Here is a 20,518-nt window from a genome sequence, read left to right on the forward strand (position 1 = left end):
TTTATGTCGTCAGTAGAGAATCTTACTGCCATCACTTGTCAATCATGCTCTAGATTCTTTACAAATTTTAATAAGTGGGAAGAATGTGGCAGTGAAGCCCATAACCTGTACAACGCTCTTGCAATTATGATTTGAGATTAGACCTTACGGTGTGAAGTTATCTAAATAGATGGAATTCCATTACTGTTTGATCAGGAACATACCAACTTATGTAATATGTGAGTTCAATGGGCTGGGAAATCAAAATATTCATTGCTCCAGTTTCCAATCAGAGTCATTTCAGTATATGGGACAGTGTAACTAAAGTAGCATTGTGTTTCTCATAAATATTAGTTCAGCTGTCTTCTCTTGTCCTGTTCACATTCAATATTCGTGGCTGCAGATTCTCTAGTGTTTTCTGAGATGGTTATTTTAATTCCAGATGGGGGAAATGAGGTGATTAAAATGGCAGAAGTATTTCAATGAAATATAAGCTGTTTTTCAATTCATTTTGAAATTGAATATTGCTGTGTAATTTTTGCAGACTTCCTGCTTTTGCTGTTGGATTAGTGTGATATTTTCATTTCCATATTTATAAGAGTGTATGCTTAATGCAAAATGAAATGGGAGAAACTGATTGAATGCATCTATCTGTGAACAGTTGGCAGTTTTTCAGAACATCTGGATCAAATTAACTCCAAAAGTGACAGTGTGGAAAGCACAGATACGTCTTCAAAGTCTGCAAGTGACAACCTTCCACAGCTGGCTCGCCAGCGCCTAGAAAGTTCAGAGAAAGAAAGAACAGGCAAAGTGATGAAATCAGCATCTGCCACCGCACTGTCTCTCATGATTCCTGCAGGTAGTCCCAAAACATACTGCATGCTTTACAGTGGACTGCAGTCCAAATAGAGATGGCTGCCTGAGGTTTTCTGAAGATTCCTTCACAATTGAGTTATTTCAGCAAACTCTGTTTTAAACTTGGCCAGGGTAGTGCAGCACTATTACACCTTGGGGTGTCGGAGTTGGGAGTTTAATTCTAAAGCCGTCTGTAAGAAGTTTGTATGTCCTTGCCCTTAGCACGTGTGTTTCCTTCGGGTACTCCAGTTTCCTCCTGCATTCCAAAGGTGTACCAGTTCGGAGGTTAATTGGTCATTGTAAATTGTCCTGGGATTAGGCTCGGGTTCAATAAGGTGGGCTGCTGGATGGAGTAGCTTGTTGGGTCAGCAGGGCCTGTTCTGTGCTGTATCTCAAATGAATAAAATTAACAACTATCCTTAAATGGGATCAAATTTAAGAGAACTACATTTAAATTTAAGATAATTTTAAGAAATAATTTTCTAAGTGGAGAGAAGATTCAGAAATCTGAGGTGCAAAGGCAGTTGGGAGCTCTTGTGCAGGATTTCCTAAAGATTCAATTGAAGGTTGAGTCTGTGGCAAGGAAGGCAAATACAATGTTAGCGTTCATTTCAAGAGGACTAGAATATTAAAAACAAGAATGTAATGTTGAAACTTTATAAACCACTGGTGAGGCCTCATTTGAAGTATTGTGAGCATTTTGGACCCCTTATCTTAGAAGGGATGTGCTGAAACTGGAGAGAGTTCAAAGGAGGCTCACAAAAATGTTTCCGGGATTAAAAAGCTTGTCATATGAAGAGCCTGTGATGGCTCTGGGCCTGTACTCACTGGAATTCAGAAGAATGAGTGGTGACCTCACTGAAACCTATCGAATGTTGAAAGGCCTCCATAGAGTGGACGTGGAGAGGATGTTTCCTGTGGTGGGGGAGCCTAAGACCAGAGGTCACAGCCTCAATAGAGGGGTGTCCTTTTACAATGGAAATGAGGAATTTCTTTAGCCGGAGAGTGGTGAATCCGTGGAATGCGTTGCCACGGGTGGCTGTGGAGGCCAGGTCGTTCGGTATATTTCAGGGAGGGATTGATAAGAGTTTCGATTAGTCAGGGCACAAAGGGATACGGGGCGAAAGCAGAAGATTGGGGCTGAGAAGGGAAATGGATCAGCCGTGATGAAATGGCGGAGCAAACTCAGTGGGCCTAATGGCCTAATTCTGCTCCTGTATCTTAATGGTCTTGAAAGCATTGTTTAAGGTTTCACAGAGAATCAAAATAATCCTTCTTGCAATGAGTGTAGAATTTTCTAATCAGTTTTTTTTATGTGCTGTCTGAATAACTTTGGGGAAACCATGTGCTGCTGATATGGCAAAAGTATCCCAGACAACAGCATTACCGCTAATAAAAACGAACCTTTCCATTACACCTTTTATAATGTCATGAGGGGAATCAACTATGTACAGAATAGAATAGGGTCAGATTTTATGCCAGATTCTACACTGCCCACTCCATGCTTTAGGATTTATGTTAGGCTTGGAGCATTGACAGTGACCAATGTACTTCTGAAATAGATGCCAATGAGTAATAAAACGTAGCTATCTTCATTAGAAAATGTGTGAATAAGGGAGGGATAAAGTAAAATTAAATTGATCAGCAGTCTTACCACGAAGCGCTGATCTGCTGAGGTTGTGTGGTAATATCTGTAACCAAACCTATTCTCTGCGGGAAGCCATTTCAAAAGAGTCATAACATTGCCAAACACAAAGGGATTTAAAGAGAATATTTATGCTTAGCATGATGATATGTGCCCAGCAGGGTTTTTGCTGTCAGACCATCTCCCAGTGGAAACACTGAAGAACGCAATATATCTTTTGTGGTTATGGACACACCGTATATATTTCAAGATAACATTTTCCACAAAATGTAGGCTCACTCTCTTGTGCATCAGTTTATTGAAGGCACAGCCAGATAAAACAAAAAAAAAACCTCCTTGTGTACTTAATGTACCATAGGGATACTCAACCATTGCCTGTGGATCTTTCAGGGACAATGTATTTTCTGGGTTTATAGATACTGCTGGCTGGTTCCCTTTCACTTTGGCTCTGGAGTTTTGGGATACTGTGCACAGCACAGGTAACTTACAACATGTGCATGTTAAGCACATTGATTACCCAGAAGCGATGCTTGGTTCCCTGTGCTTGGAATCCATAATTCAAAGAATTAAGCCAGTTCTGTATGATACATTGTATATCTTCATTGCATTCTTCTGTGGACTGGAGGCTGCAATTAGTCATTTTCTCTTTCTTTTGAGCTTTGAGCTCTCCAGACTGTAGCTTTCATTAGAGACCCAGGAACAAGCTTAGAACAACAGCAAGCTGGCCGTAAGGATTTAAGATATGATGATGTATGTAACTTTAAAGGAATTGTTGCATATTTTGCAGAACTATGCACAGCATGACTGATGAGCAACTTGTAAGTTTTGTGTGTAGTTAATATGCTTCTGGGTTTATTTAAATAACTATAAATCAAGTTTTGCTTGCTAGAAATAAAAAAAAATTCAATTCCTGCTGCTGGGAATTGGTACACAAAAGCATAACTAGTTCCAAGCATCTGCCTCATTTACTTAGACTCTTATATACTATTGGGATGTGCAGTTGTTTTTTGTGGTTTAGGTTGAAGTGGCTGGGGAAAGGAGGGTGGGGGCATTATCAGTCCTCTCAGAAATTCACACATTTTCAGGTATTTTTATGCATTTTCCTGAGTCAGATCAGTTCTAGTCAACTATTCTGCCAGAGGTAGTATCAGAGACATGCAATTCATAATCTAATTTAACTAAACCCACAACCAATCTTAATGATTTTTTTCTAAGACTTATAGCAATAGTGCTTACTCACACTTTCTACAACAGACAGTCTTCTCCAAACTCTATGTAATGGCTAATCACAAAATTGGAAGAGGCTGTCATGCTGATACCAATGGGTATGTATGGTCACTGCTCCAGATGCACTTGGACCTTGCAGATTAGTTTCCTTTAGTGACATTTTGATGGACTGATTCATGCCAAATTGCCGCTATTAGTGCTGTCCTGTTAAGAACATTCTCCCAAAATTCAAAAATTAAACCCCTTTGAACATTGATTCTTAGAAGTAACAAACCTCTATACAAGTTGGAAAGAGGGGACATTATATTCCTGAAGGCAATGGCATAAAATATATTGGTCTCCAGACTGAATCTCATTTCCCAAGGTCCTGCATGGGAACACTGATCTGTAAATTGTACTCCAAGAAATCCACAGTGCATAAACCTACTCAGTCACTTGCACTCACTGCTTGCTTCCCTCGCCCACCCCTCCTCATAGCTATACAATTTCAGTTTACAGCTGACTAACCATAGATCAATGATATCTATCTCTCAGAAGGAATCCTATCTAGTGGGTCCTACTGGGTGGCCAGTAGGCTTTTTATCTCCGGACCAACTGCCTATAATCCATTGCTGTTTAAAAATCCACCACTAACTGCTGTGACACCTGATGATGCTAGATGATATGAGTGAAGTCTTAACTTCTTCCAGCTGTGTTTTCCTACCAATTCATCCATAGCTGAAAAAAGATTACTTTTATTTCAGATGTGTACGGTGTTTCACCATTGGCTAGTCCAATCTCCCCACATTCTCTCTCGTCTGACCCTTCGTCAAGAGATTCGTCACCCAGCCGGGACTCCTCCACAAGCTCTGGAAGCCCAAAGCCTCCCATAATTATCTACAGCTCAGGAAAGAAGTATGGTTTCACACTACGTGCAATTCGAGTGTACATGGGCGATAGTGATGTTTATACAGTCCATCATATTGTTTGGGTGAGTCCACCCGAATTGACAGTGTGCAGATATTCACAGGTTATTGATTTCACAAATTATTGATTTTATTTTATGTTTGATTACTAGAACGTTGAAGAAGGGAGTGCGGCTCATTCAGCAGGTTTGAAGGCTGGTGATCTCATCACACATGTAAACAGCGAGCCAGTGCTTGGCCTAGTTCACACTGAAGTGGTAGAACTTCTTGTCAAGGTAAAATTAAATGCCAAAAATTATCATCCTCCTTATTGTGGTTCAGCAAGTTTTTAGCATTTTCATAAAATGTACAGAATAATATTTTAATTAGAGTGTGTCAAAATAGTTTTGTACCCTCTATAGGTGAGCAAATTAATTTATTTGTCTTAGAAGCTAATATATTTGCAAATCATGCTCTTTATGTAAATACTTACATTTATTCAATTAATGTTTCTCAAGCATCTGTTAAGTAGGCACCTCCCAGTCTCCACCCAGCTAACAGGAGTCACCTGCCACTCATTCCTAAATCATCACCTGCAACCTATTTAAACCCAGCTCTCATCCACAATCCTTGTTCCCTCATATGAACCAGCCAGCCTCAACCAGTTGCTCCTAGCCTTCAGTTACTTCGTTGCCTTGCCTTGCCGTGTTAAGTATCTGTTCTCTCTTATTTTGTGGCCCCTTGTGGCTGGTTATTTTGCAGTTTATTAGTAAGATATTGTTTACTGCTAAATTGTCTCTGCTGCTCTGCTTTGGGGTCAAGCTCATTGATGTTTCCTGACATTGCAAAGCTACGGCAAGATAGTACTACTAGATTTATATTGGAAAATATGGTTATTGAGGGCCGGCTGGTGGCGCAACGACATCGGCGCCAGACCCGGGAGTGGAGGTTCCTGGGTTCAAAACCAGTTGGGTCCACTCTGGAGTACGCCTTCCATCCGTGCCGAGTTGGGTGTCGAGATTGCAACTTGACCTCGTAAACTAAAGGGAAAAATACTACGAAAATGTCTGTGTGAGGAGTGGTGCGCCACACAGTCTCTCTCTCGCTCCGCGCCATGAAAAAGACATCATCACGGATGAGCGCACGCATGCAGACGCGCAGACTCACACGCACATGCCAAAAGAAAAAGAAAATATGGTAATTGTATTTGTTACATATTCAAAAGGCAGCATTTTCCAATTCAGTATTGCAGTGAAGAGCAAATCTGCTTATTGAGCAACATTCTAGGAGGTTCTTATAGCTCCATTAAGTGGCAAAGCAGAGGCATTTGAGCCTTTGTTGGCTCTTTGAGAGTGTTTCTGCTGTTTGTCTGTAGACTTCAACCCTGCAGTTGCTTGTCTAAATTAGAATTCAAAGGAACCATAAAATCTGTTCCTACCCCATCTTTGTGTTGTTTTTGCACAAAGCACCTCAAATCTGTATCTTCCACACTTAAACAACAATAGACAATAATTCCTTATTTACTCCTTCAACTATGTTTTCTGATTTTCCTGTTATTCTACCTTTGGATTTTTCAGGAATGAGATGGCATTTGTGATAGCATCATGAGTGGATAGCTTCCCCCAGAAATAATTTCCCTATGTTGTAATATCTTTTATTTTCCCCAGCATCAGCAGGTGCTACTGGCTGTCTCTGAGTTCATTTATTAGCCTCTCTATTTATTAAGCACAGATTTATGAATGAAATACAAGGAGCTGTTTATAGAGTTTTCCAATTCAACTTGGTATCACAGAGTTACTTAATTTTTCAAGAGCAATTGGGCATAGAACACCTTGCCATAGAACAACTACATCTGTCCAAACTGTTGGCATCATGTGAGGCAAATTCATAGAATCAGGTTCGTACAGCACAGAAACTGATCTTTTTGTCTCACCACGCCCGTGATTACCTTTTCTAGCACAATTGCACTAATCCCATTTGCCTGCGGTATCCTATGACTCTTTGCCTACTTAAGTGTCTGTCTAAATATCTCTGAAGTGTAGTGATAGTTTCTGACTCCTCCATCTCTCTGGTTGTCAACTGGATATCAGACTATCCTGTGTGTAAATTAAAATTTTAGAAACCCCTCAGATTCCCTTGTAAACACCTTCTTCTCACCCTAACTAGACCCTCTTGTTTTTGATTCCTCAAGCACGGGAGAAAAAACTGTGACTATTTAGCTTATAATTTTATATACAGTACCTCTATCAGGTCACTTCTCAGTCTCCTTCACTTTGGGGAAAGCAAACCCATCTTATTCCATCTTTCCACATAACCATAGTACCTAATCTAGTCAACATCCTGGTGAATCTGCTCCCCACTCTCAGAGACCATCTGTGTCCTTCCTATCGTGAGGTAACATTCCTGCCTCTCCTGAGTGGGTTGATTTATAGCATTGGAATGGGTGTATCTTTTGGCGGAATTGTTTCAATGCCCTCTCTCCCTCTTCTAGCTCGCACACTTCCCTCTCTCATCCGTGCACATTTCAAAATGAAATGGCATCAACAGCTATGTGCTGCTCTGTGTAAGTCAATTCACAGTGATCACATGCATTATGGCTGAAATATGTATGAACCCTGGTCTATGTAATGGGAGTTATATAATGAGTTGAAAACTCTTTTCTTCCCCCCCCCTCCCCACCCTCCATAATTGAGAATGAAGTAACTGGTGGGTAAATGTTGAAAATAGCAAAGCAACAAAATCATGAAATAGTTTATAGTTTTTCATACCAATCAGTGTAACATCAAATGTAAACATTACTTTTTGGGTTTTGAATGTGATATAAGAACATAAGAAATAGGATCAGGAGTAGGCCATCCGGCCCATCGAGCCTGCCCCACCATTCAATAAGATCATGGCTGATCTGTCCGTAAACTCAGCTCCATCTACCTGCCTTTTCCCCATAACCCTTAATTCCCCTACTATGTAAAAATCTATCTAACTGTATCTTAAATATATTTAGTGAGGAAGCCTCAACTGCTTCCCTGGGCAGAGAATTCCACTTATTCACTACTCTCTGGGAAAAACAGTTTCTCCTCATCTCCATCCTAAATCTCCTCCCCTGAATCTTGAGGCAATGTCTCCTAGTTCTAGTAATGGTAGTAATATGATATGATAATGGTGATTTAGTACCAGCAAATTGTGAAGAAGTGTGAACAGGAGAAAATCTGCAGTTGCTAGAAATCGAAGTAACACATACAAAATGCTGGAAGAACTCAGCAGGTCAGAAGACATCTATGGAAAAGAGTAAACATATGATGTTTTGGGCCAAGACACTACTTCAATCCTGATGAAGGGTCTGCCTGAAACATCAACTGTTCACTCTTTTCCATAAATGCTGTCTGGCCTGCTGAGTTCCTCCAGCATTTTATGAGTGAAGAAGTGTGATGTGCATTCATAAAAGCTGTTGGATTATGAAAAGTCATGCATATAGCCTCAAGCACCACTTAGCAGCTCAAGAGCTTAATACCATCTCACTAGCGAAAGCCTGCTTTGTAAAATTCAGCAATTTTTTGTTGTCTCTGAGGTGGGTCCTGATTGGAGATGCTGATAGGTTTATTTTATATGGAGTTGCCAGATATATTCAAGAATGTAAAGGAAAAGCTGTGTGTGGATGTGCACTCTGTGTTTCGGTATTATAGGATACAGTAGATGCCAAGGTCTAACACTCAGCGATCTAAGCATTAGCCTCCAAAACCAAATCTCAGGGTTTTTTTAAAAAATAGTTCTTTGTTTGAAAGTGATACAACTTCGAGCTAGATGAATTCTATCATTTGATTAAAAGGCACAATAAGGTAATGAATTACAGTGCTAATTTTAATTCAGGCTTTGCATTTAGTTCAGACCTGATTGTAGCTGAGCATGGTGATGAGAGAGAATTAGTTGCGAAACATTTGCATTCAGTCATGCAGTGACTATGTTCTTTCTTGCAATGCCAACAGAGTGGAAACAAGGTTGCTATCACAACCACACCCTTTGAGAACACCTCAATCAGAACTGGCCCAGCAAGAAGACCCAGCTACAGAAGCAGGATGATGAGGCGTAGTAAGAAAACCAAAAAGAAGGAAGGTCAGGAAAGGTAATCACCAGCTCCAGCTGTTGAATGCAATTGAAGCAAAAAATGCCATTAAACCTGGCAACTGATGTATGAGCAACACACACAAAATGCTGGTGAATGCAGCAGGCCAGGCAGCATCAATAGGAAGAAGTACAGTTGACGTTTCAGGCTGAGACCCTTCATCAGGACCGATGTATGGTTGATTTATTTCCTTGAAGAGGGCCCAGAAGGCGTTTATGAGAATGACCCCGGGAATGAAGGGATTAACTTATGAGGAGCTTTTTAATGGCTCTGCACCTGTACTCCTGGCAGAGGGCAGGACTGGAAATCTCTAGATGTGAAAGTAACAGGACTTGCAACACGTCGGTAGTGTTGGAGTTCTGAAAGGCGGATGCATTCTGACCACGTTCGCACGGATAGGCACATAGACTCAGTGCACTTCCCCAGCCCTTCGAACCCTACACCCTGCTTTTCATAGATCTCAGTCCTCCTATTCTTCTGCTCCTCCTTTGCAGTCCCTCATTAGCCCTGCTCTCTGCATCCCGTATCAACCAGCGTGCCAGTTTATCCCTCCCTGCTCCAATCCCCTTTCTGATCTTTCTCTGACGAGTCCAGATCTTTTAGTCCAGACAGCATGATGTGCCACTGAGCACCAATGCAAGTAAGAATGCTCCTTTTGAACATCACACCTAGCCCCTTCAACCTGCAGTACCTGCTCCTCTGTTGTTTAAGGGGCTCTGAATATATCAATCACTGTAACTATACCTTTCATCCTTTTTGAGAATTCAGTAATGCATGCCATCCAGTCGACACGTATTGCAAGCCAAATGGTTCAATTTCTTAATAACTTTATCAAAAAATTGATTTCCAGTGAAGTTTGCAAAGTTTAACTCTAGCCTCTCTTATTTGTAAACAGGAGGAGATCTCTCTTTAAAAAGTTTGCAAAGCAGCCTGTCATACTTCATAGCAGCCGGAGTTTCTCCTCCTTGAACCGCTCGTTGTCATCCAGTGACAGTATGCCTGGGTCACCCACACATAGTTTGTCGCCGAGGTCACCGACGCAAACCTTCCGCTCAGCCCCTGATTTTCAGTCCGGTTAGTATTCTGTTTGCTTAAGAGGTAACTTGTGCTGAAATTGAATTAGCAGACAGTCCGTCAGGTATAATGATAGTGCACAATTCAATCTTCTAGATTCAGTCAAGCAAATAAGAGATGCTGTTAATTTAGTCACAAGTTGATAAGTCTGATATGTAAAACCTGGAAAATAAATTACCACAGGTTCTCTTAATTTTGCAATTCTTTTAAAGGTATTTTATCAAATGTGGACACCCTGGGCCAATATGTGCTGTCAAATTTTATTACAGAAAGCTTCCACTTTCTCCATTATTATAATATCCAGTATCATGCGCAAAGATTCCTCCCCTGAGGCAATCCTCGGGACTGAGGATAATTTGTTCCACTCTGGGTTTGTGTGTCCTAAAGTGGCCAATTAAGTTAATGTGGGAACCACAGACTGTTCCACAGATAGGGCAAGAGGTGGTTGGATTGGGCGGGTGATTAAGTTTGTGAGGTGATATGCTGCTGTCGTCACTTATATACAAGACTTCTGTGCATTCCTGATACATGCACTTAAGGTTTATAATGTCAATCTGAATGCTCCTTCATTTTGAGTGATCATGGGTCCTTCTTCAAGGAGACAATCAAACTCTTCTCAGGCTTCCAGCCAGTTACAGGTATTGGTTTTAACTGACATTTCAGTGACAAATTCTGCCATCTTCATCAGGGATGATGCCTAGGCAAGTCTGGTACGGTGGTATTTATACCCCCGTTGTCCACCCCTCCTGATTGGATTGTCCTCATCCAATCAGTTGTCCCTGGAAATTTGGAATTTGATTGTAAGCAAGGTGGAATTGTGGAAACCTGAGTGGATGAGAACAATCCAATTAGGAGGGACGTGTGATGGGGGTATATATACCATTGGACTAGACATGTCCAGGCATCATCCCTAATGAAGATGGCGGAGTTTGTCATTGAAACATTGGTTATAATTGTACCCAGCTGAAAGCCCAAGAAGAGTTTATTCGTCATATACACTGGAAAAGCACTAGATCCTATTTCTCTTCAAGGAGATTTGGAGCACATCCTTGAATTATCTTCTGTGTCCACTTGGTAATCTCTTCCTGTGGCAGAGTTCAGAATTCAGCATCAGTGGAGAGTGCCTGAATTTGTTCGGGCGCACATTTAAAATACACCACAAGGGAACCCATCCAAGTTGCTGGGTAACATACTTCTCAGACGGGGCAGCTACCCACCAACCACCCCATCCATTAAGCAACTAGTGCTAGATCTTTATGTGCTTATCTTGTAACAGTGAAGCAGTGAACTGAATCTTTAGGCCAGAGTATCTTCTCAAACCTGTCAGTAGATATTTTCTTCCAAAGCTAAAACAGTTTTTATGAAAAAAAACAAACTTTGGTTTCAAGGGAAGAAAATTTAAATTTTTGCCTTTGACACCTTTCTTTACTTCTTCCAGAGGATGCCTAAGTATAACCTATCTTCCAAAATCTCAACAGAATTTCCTTTTCCTGTAGAATTTTGCTGTGGGCTATGTGCAGAATCTGAGAGATGTGGCCAGCTGAGCTGTGTCTGATGAGAGCCTCAATACCCAGCATTATAGAACATAGGAAACCTACAGCACGATACAGGCCCTTCGGCCCACAAGGTTGTGCCGAACATGGCCCTACCTTAGAAATGCTAGGGTTACCCATAGCCCTCTATTTTTCTAAGCTCCATGTACTTATCCAAAAGTCTCTTCAAAGACCCTGGGAGAGGACATTGATGTTTGTTTGCTTATCCTTCCAGTGAAATTCTTCAGCTGAGCAGAGCCAATGTTGCTGGCATATTTTTTCAGTCCCTCAAGAATCCTGCTGTAGGTAGTCTGTGTCTTAGAGGTGTACAGGAGGGCCAGTACTACTGTTGCCTGGTACCCTCTGACTTTTATGTTTGGTCTGGAGTTGAGGGACTCGTTACCAGCAGCTTTTCTGACCCCACTGCTCTCTCTTCCCTTTGTCCACCTTGCAACTCTGCACAACCCCCCTGCCCCCTGCCAACCTCACGCCACCTTAACTGTCCATTCCTTCAGCCACCTCTCCCTCCCTCATGAACTCCCCAACCTCCCAGCACCACTCCTGCCTCCAGAATTGATGACTAACCATTGTAATGTATTTCAACAGGTACAAACTCCTCACAAAGCAGTTCCCCCAGCTCAAGTGCTCCAAATTCACCTGCTGGCTCTGGTCACATCAGACCAAGTACTCTTCATGGACTAAGCTCAAAGCTAAGTGGACAAAGGTATAGATCGGGGAGACGTAAATCAGCCGGCAACATCCCACTATCTCCCCTGGCACGAACCCCTTCTCCTACTCCACAGCCAACTTCACCTCAGAGGTCACCATCACCTTTGCTCGGACACTCAGTTGGAGGCTCCAAAATGCCACAACCTTTTCCGGGCAAGATGCACTCGCCACCCACTATTCTGAGGCACATGGTTCGGCCGAAGAGTGCCGAACCTCCCAGGTCACCATTACTGAAGAGAGTGCAGTCCGCCGAGAAGCTTTCTCCATCTTACACTTCTGACAAGAAGCAGTTGTGTACTCGTAAGCACAGCCTTGAGGCCTCTCAAGCAGAGGGGAGGAAGGAGTCCATACAACGCGATCTGTGTCTGCATAGCTTAGAAGAGAATGCACTTGAAATGCCATCTGTCACCAAAGCTCGCCCTGTGGAGCAAGGGTGCCTCAAACGCCCTGTAGCAAGAAAGATGGGAAGGCAGGAGTCAATGGATGAAGCTGAGAAAGAGAAGCTAAAGGAGACAGCAATGAAGAAGAAAACCAACTGGAACGTCAGGCGAGAATCCCTTCAGAAACAAAACGCAATACAAGAGCCGAACTCTGGGCATGAGAAAGCAGCTCAAGAGACTGGGGAGGAGGCTGAGGCCATTGTGGAAGGGGCTGAGGATTCTAAGTGCAATGACGTTAAAATTCAGCTTCCAAACCAACAACACTGCAGCACTGTAAGTGGCCCATCGTTATTTTCTGACCAAGAGCCAAGTACAAGCTCTGACGTTCACGAGGACTGCCCGTCAGTGCTGCAGATGGCCCTGCCCGGTTCAGAGGTTGCAAGCTGTACGTCAATGTCCAACGCAGCAAGCTCTGAGAAGCACTCAAGCCCATCCCAAAAGGTGGAGACATTCTGTGGAAAGGATGGTGGGTTGAAACTGACTGGAAAACACGCTAAAGAGCCAATTGGTTCTGAAGGATTGGAAACCAAAACCATCAACACGGAGCACTTGGGAAGCAAGAAATGTTGCAGAGAAGGTAACAATGGAAAGGGTTCACCAGAAGTGTTCAAAAGTGAAATAATCACAACTCTCCATAACAATCAGCCGAAGCCTTTGATACCTACAGGAAAAGAGGACTCTGCATTTGTGAAGAGAAATAACACATCAACAAACACTACTTGCATTGCTCACAGTCACCTGAGGCCAATGCCATCTGACTGTCCTAAGATAGTAACTGGCATGGCTCAGGTCTCTTTAGACAAACCACAGCTTGGTTTGGTGACCGAGAGTGCACCAAGACAAATGACTGAGTGTAAAATGGACAGTCGATCTATTGTGAGTCTAAAGCCACTGGAAGGCACACTTGATATTGCTTTCTTGTCAGGCCCTAGTACTTCAAAGGTAGAGACATGTTTATCAAAAAGATCTGAGCAGCAGAGTTCAGTAGTGAAGAGCACGTTACATCAGAAACCCAGCTCTATTAACAATACTCCTTCACCGCTTTCTAAAAACAACACGCTCGATAGTCTGTGTGGCAAGGTAGACAAAACAAAGAATGTTTCTCAAAACTTTCCACTTGGTAGTTTATCTGTTGAGGCCTTGCCAGTGGACAAAGAGACTGAGGCAAGAAACAGTTCAACACACGCAGTCAAGGATGGAATCTGCAAATCTGTCTGCAGCCTTGGGCCTGCAGCCCAGAGCACAAGTTCAGAAGCAAGTGCAACTACTCTGGCTAAAGGCATCATGGGCTTAAAAGGAAATGAGCAAGTCAGTCACTTGCAGGCATGTACTGTGACAAAAGAAAAGACTTGCAAAGATCCACCAAGGCTGCCCACTGCAGAGCAGCGTTCTCCTTGTAGCACGCATTCGGAGGTGGCCACAAGCAGCCAAAAACTCTGTCCAAAGAAAATATTACAAGACACACAGCCGAAGAGTTCATAGCAGGTCAAAATGGAGGGTTCTTGTGCAGAGAACAAGGTGAAGTTGCAGAAGATTTAACTTAATGGACAACAGTTCTTTTCCTTCGTAAGCATGGCAGAATCCCATTCCTCAGTAGCTAAAGCTTTTGGGGTGATATTTTCACCAGTCAAACATTGTTTACTACCTTCCTCTTTACCACCCCATCCCTTCCCTCACTCTCCTCAATTACTTTGTTTATAATGACCAATAGAAATAATCTGATATTTATAAAAGATCATTTGAATGTCTGAGATATTGGGTGCAAAAAGATCTTTTATGTAGATATAATGTAATAAATTGCTTTTGCAAACTTCGGGGGGTGGGGTAAAGAACATTTGCAGACACTATTTCCCATAAATACACAAGAACAGTACTTACTCTCTGTGGTAAAATGAATAAAATGTTAATTTTGTGGTTAAAATGTGGTGGTGTTCTTCATCGATAGCAATCTTCCACATGAAAACATCCTTTGGTGATATTCAGTAGAAATTGCTGTGTTAATGGATATTGTGTGGCTGTAGAAAAGCTTGCTGTTTTTAGCAGGTAATGCTAAAATATACATTCCATTTGAATGCATTGAGTAGCTCCTTCCATTTCAAGAAACATCATTTATTTAAGGAAAAAAATTGTACATAAAGTATGCTTATGGGTTTTTTTTGTTTTAAAAAAGAACTGGGGACCCGTTGGAGCCACTCAGTGCTGAATGGAATTGACGTTTTAAATTAATCTTGCTAAGCCTTTATCTGTTTCTGTGTAGAAAATAATGGGACTTGGTCTTTGTTTTGGTTTAAGTAAGTGGGAATGCAGAAGTAGGAACATATGGTAGTGCTGAGAAGACTTTGGGTATGTGTTAGTCAGTAGAGACAAATCCCTGTGAAGGAGTTATTTCCCATTCTCCAGCCTTTAAAAAGAATCTGTGCTCTTAGCTGGTTTTAAAGCATATTAAACACTTGTTTACAATATGTATTAGAGGTGTAAATAACTATATGGCAATTCTACTTTTGCCAAATCTGTGTGTGCCATTTTGGAAACCTCACAGGTATTTTGCTTGTGTATGTATGAATTAGTGTTTTGGTAGTAATGTACCAACCAACTGTTGAACATGTGAAGAATTTTGGGCTGTGTGGGATCTGGTCTATTGCGTTTGTCGTGGTGCAGGTGAGGTTCGGTTTGTGCTGTACCTGTAGGCTTGGAGTACTCGCTGTAGTTGGACTGATGCTTAAAGCAATGGTTTGAAATATGCTGTCAGAACTGTGCAATACAACAATAAAATGTTTGCAGCTTCTGTGTTTGTTTTTCCACCACAGAGCTTAGTGAATGTTCTAACTGTTGCATCGTAATGGAAAAAAATATTTATACTTATGCAGTTGCATATCACAAAAAAATAAATGGTTTTCAGCATGAAAAGGTGTCTAATTCATTACATCAGAGGAAATCTCATGGTTCTTTCAGAAAGGGGTACTTAAATAAAGAGATCAAAGATGGGAATTTCCAAAGTCCTTTTGGGATGATATTTGGTCTTTCTAAGTGAATGAATGAGTAACCAATGAAAAAAATAACTGGGCCGCTTTGTATTTATAGAATATTTAATGCTAACCTTCTGTAATTTTTGGAACATTTTGCGCTGAGACTTGATTGTATGACAGTGGCACATTAAAAGAAACGACTGTGCTCTGTCTAAGCAGTCCAATATAAGATGCTCACAAGTTGGTTTTGAATGTCACTTTCAAACTTTAGTGTTCAAGTCTCATTCTGCACCTGTGGGGCGGGGTTGGGCAATTTGTTAATGCAATATTCTGCATTAACGCCAAATGTGTCTTATAAAATCAGGATTCCAAAGGAAAGAACCTGTTGAGCAGACTTTTCTCCTGAGCCCTCTTGAGATCTATAGTTTGTCACTATAGCCACAAGGGGCTAAGGACTGTAAGTTATTTCCATCTGAGGGAGGTGTGCATGGTCTGAGACTAAACTGATCTTCCATCCCAGTATTAACACTCTGACATAAAATCACCCAGACATCCTCGGGGGGACTGGCTTTCAGCCTCCGTATGGGCCCAGGCTGGAATGGGGTTTTCTACCCAGCACCAGGGCTGATGGAGCCCAATGAGGCAGCAAGAGTTATCTCAGGCTCCCCAGCTCTCTGGCTGAAGAGTCTGCCCGCTGAAATCCCATTACACAGCTTCCACGGAGTGTGAGCTTTGGTGAGTGAGAGGTAAGTGTACATCATCTCTGTTGACCCTGTCTGTACTACTTGCTACTTAGTAAAACAGCCAGCATTAACAAATACCACACCTACCTGGACATTCTCCCTTCTCCTCTCTTCCACTGGGCAGAAGATTCAAAAGGATGAAAGCACGTACCATCAGGCTCAGGGAGAACTTCTATCCTACTGTTATAGGAATATTAAAGCTATTAAATAGTTCCCTAGTACGAAAAGGTGGGCTCCTGACTTCACAATCTACCTTGTTATGACCTTGCACCTGCATTGCACTTTCTCTATAGCTGTTACATTCTATCCTGCATTGTTATTTTTTTATACCTTATTCTAATTCTATGCACTGTGTAATGATTTGATCTGTAAGAATAGTAAGCAAGGCAAGTTTTTCACTACATGTAACAATTTTTTAAAAATCCATTCCCATTCCAATCTTAAAGTCAGGCCATAAGCTGGCGACTCTTGCAGTGCTCTTCAAGCATTTAGTTGTAATTTTCAGTTTCAGGTGAGGAGATGAACAAAGCTGTTTGGTTGGAGACATCTTTGTAATTGTAGCTTATTCAGTTGAGGTTGAATTAATAATTCTGAATGGACTAGTGCAATATGGTAAAGAAGAAGGTTGTTTTCACTGTGCTCCTCTAGTGTTATCTCAGACAGCTGGTTTTGGTGAATGAAGAAACTCCAAAGAGGAGAGTCCGGCGGGGGGTGGGGGGGCTTCTCAACATTGGCCTTTGGTTGGACAGTATGACTTTGACTTTTCAAGTAGATGATCCAGGAGTATTGTGAACATAGGGCAGTACTGGTCTTTCGGCCCACAATATTGTGCCCACCCTTTAACCTACCCTAAGACCAACCTTGCCCTTCTGTCCTCTATAGCCCTCTATTTTCCTATCATCCACGTGTCCATCTAAAAGTTTCATAAAGGTCTGTAATATATTTGCCCCTCCTCCACGGGGCACTGAGTACTCTGTGTAAACAGCTTACCACTGACATTCCCTTTATACTTCCCTCCAATCACCTTAAAATGATGTCTTCTCATAATATCCATTGCCGCCCTGGGAAAATGGTGCTGGCTGTGCTCTCTATCAATGCCTCCTATCATCTTGTACTGCACTATCAAATTACCTCTCATCCTGCTTCGCTCCAAAGAGAAAAGCTCTAGCTTGCTCAACCTACCCTCAAGACATGCTCTCTAATCCAGACAACATCCTAGCAAATTTCCTCCGTGCCCTCTCTAAAGCTTCTACATCCTTCCTATAATGAGGGAGCCAGAACTGAGCACAATATTCCAAGTGGTGTCTAACCAGAGTTTTATAGAGTTTCTACATTACCTCGTGGCTCTTGAACTCAGTCCCCCGACTAATGAAGGCCAGCATGCCATACGCTGTCCTAACCATCCTATCAACTTGCCAAGCATTGTCATTATTTATTGTATAAATTCAGAGTGGGAACAGAGATTGCATTTTCAGGGGGCCTTTCTGTTTGTGTTTGTTTTACATTTTGCAGTATGTGGGTATTCCATGATGCTGCTTGTGATCTAGATTCATTATATTTTGGAACGAGTGCTGAACAAGGCTAAGAATTACACGGAAAACATGGTTTTATAGAGGCAGACATCTCACAGCATGAGGAAAGCTGGTCAGAAAAGAAATGGGTGACCACCAGGCAAAGAAAGGGGGGGTGGAGTGTGAGCAGGTAGTTTCTCTCCATGTTAAAGTTGGTGGGGGAGTGATTGTATCTCTGTGGAGCCCAATAGGGGCCTAGATCACAACAGTCCTAGATCAGAGTGATTGGATGTCTGTGCAGTCTAATCAGGGCTGAGCTTACAACAGCCCAAGGGCAGGAACAGTGAGGGGAACAGGCAGGCATGTCTGCAGCCACAGATGTTAAATTGGGATGGTACATTCCCCGCGCGCCCCCCCCCCCCCGGTGTCATGGTCAAGGCTGTCACAAAATGGGTGCAAAGCATGCGGGGGGGAGGGGTGGACAGACAAACAACTGGATACTGGAGTTCACCTTGGTGCCAATGGTGTGGGTAAAAAGAGGGATAAACTTAGAGAAGTAGGCTAGCAGATTAAAGAACTAAACCTCTTGGGTGTAATGTTTGGATTACTTTTGGTGCTACATACTGGTGAATACAGGAATAGGAGATTAGGTCAGATTAATATAGAACAATACAGCACAGCAATAGGCCCCCTCGGCCCACAATGTTGTGCTGAACCAGTTAAATTAGTGATCAAATGGCCAACTAAACTAATCTCTTGCCTACACAATGTCCCATCCTTTGATTTTCCTCACATTCATGTGCCCATCTAAACGTCTCTCAAAAGCCTCTAATGGATCTGCTTCTACCACCACCCCAGCAGCACATTCGAGGCACCCATCACCCTCTGTGAGGGGGAGAAAACACCCATCGAATCTCCTTTGAAATTACCATCCCTCTTTTTCTTCTGATATTAGACATTTTAACTTTGGAAAAATGATGCTCTCTGTCTGCTCAATCTATGCCTCTCATGATCTTATAAACTTCTATCAGATCTCCCCTCATTTTCTGGCACTCCAGAAAAAATAACTTAAGTTTGTCCAACCTCTTGTTATGTCATTTGCCCTTTTATCTAGGCAGCATGCTGGGAAACTTCTTCTTCACCATCTCCAAAACCTCAACATGCTTCCTGTAATGGGGTGACCAGAACAGTGTACAATACTCCAGATGTGGCTAACTTGAGTTTTATAAAGCTGCAACATCCTGACCTTTGAACTCAATACCTTGACTAAAGGCAAGCAGGCCACCTCTTAACCACCCTATCAACCTGTGGAGCCACTTTCAGGGAGCGATGAACTTCGACACCAAAATACTTCTGCTCATGAATACTGTTAAAGGTTCTGCTTAAAGTCTGCTGTCTCTTTACATTGACCTACCAAGGTACAACACTTCACATTTTGGCCACCTGCCAGTTCTTCGCCCAAAATCTGCATTTGATCTGTATCCTACTGCATTCTTTGGCAGTCTTCTATGCTGTCCACAACACCACCAATCTTCGTATCATCTGCAAACTTACTGACCCACCCATCTACATTTTCATCCAGGATACTTACATACATTACAAATAGCAGAGGTCCCAGTACAAATCCCTGTGGAACACCACTAATCAGAGACCTCCAGCTAGAATAAATCTCTCTGACCACTACCCTCTGTCCTCTATAGGCACGCCAGTTCACCATGGATCCCGTGAATCTTCTGGATGAGTCTTCCAGGTGGGCCCTTATCAAATACCTTACTGAAATCTATGTAAGCAACATCCACAGCTCTACCTTTGTCAATCACCTTCGTCTGCTCAACTAAAACCTCAATGAAGTTAGTAAGCTGTGACTTGCCTCACACAAAGCCATGTTGGCTCTCCCTAATTAGGCCATTGTTTTCCAAATGCTTATAAATCCTATCCCTAAGAGTCCTCTCCAGTAACTTCCCTACTACTGACATCAGACTCACCAGGTTCCAGGATTATCCTTGGTTCACTTCTTGAAAGATGGAACAACATTAGCCTACTCACCAGTCAGTTAGGACTTTGGCTGTGGTTTGAGAGGAAACCCAGCAATCTCTTCTGTTGCCCTTATCAATAACTCCAGGGTATATCCACTTTAATGCTCTTTAAGAGACCCAACACTAACTTCTTAAAGTTCAAAGTAACTTTATTATCAAATTGCATACTGTATATGCCACCATATACAACCCTGAGATTCACTTTCTTGCGGGCATACTCAATAAATCCAATTACCATATATGATCAATGAAAGACTGCACTGACAAGGTGGGCAACCAATGCATAAAGGACAGCAGACTGCAAATACAAAAACAAGAGTAAAGAAATAATAATAAGCAAAGTGAGTCTGTAGGTTGTGGGAACAGTTCAGCGATGGGGTAAGTAAAATTTGAGTTGAAGTTATCCCCTCTGGTTCAGGAGTCTGATGGCTGAGGGGTAATAACTGTTCCTGAACCTGGTGGTGTGAGTCCTGACCTCCTTCCTGATGGCAGCAACGAGAAGAGTGCATGACTTTGCTGGTGGGGGTCTCGGAATGCTGCTTTCCTACAACAACGCTCCATATGGATGAGCTCAATAGTGGGGAGAGCTTTTCCCATGATGGACTGGGTTGTATCCACTATATTTTGTAGACTTTTCCGTAAATACTGGTGTAAAATACTCATTAAGGACCTTGCCCACATCCTCTGCATCGAAGCAAATGTTCTCCTTACTGTTGAGTGTTGTTCCCCTCCCTAGTTATACTCTTGCTCTTGATATATGTATAGAATGCCTTGGGAATC

General features: G+C 42.2%; 1 protein-coding gene across 12 annotated transcripts in view; it reads left to right on the top strand.

Annotated features, from left to right (window-relative positions):
• The window catches only part of LOC140197598 (microtubule-associated serine/threonine-protein kinase 4-like), a 437,605-nt gene extending 422,227 nt beyond the window's left edge, over positions 1-15,378 (top strand). For 10 of the 12 annotated variants that reach the window (XM_072257798.1, XM_072257800.1, XM_072257799.1 and 7 more), the window contains 6 exons: positions 641-838; positions 4,450-4,676; positions 4,764-4,886; positions 8,571-8,707; positions 9,603-9,781; positions 11,920-15,378. In XM_072257798.1, the coding sequence (XP_072113899.1) occupies positions 641-838; positions 4,450-4,676; positions 4,764-4,886; positions 8,571-8,707; positions 9,603-9,781; positions 11,920-13,964 (2,909 nt within the window). In that variant the 3' untranslated portion in view covers positions 13,965-15,378. The remainder of the gene's footprint in view (positions 1-640; positions 839-4,449; positions 4,677-4,763; positions 4,887-8,570; positions 8,708-9,602; positions 9,782-11,919) is intronic. The other 2 variants (XM_072257805.1, XM_072257810.1) reach the window with 1 other exon arrangement.
• The last annotated feature ends 5,140 nt before the right edge of the window (positions 15,379-20,518 follow it).

The sequence above is a fragment of the Mobula birostris genome, chromosome 5, assembly GCF_030028105.1.
Source record: "Mobula birostris isolate sMobBir1 chromosome 5, sMobBir1.hap1, whole genome shotgun sequence".
NCBI lineage: Eukaryota > Metazoa > Chordata > Chondrichthyes > Myliobatiformes > Myliobatidae > Mobula > Mobula birostris.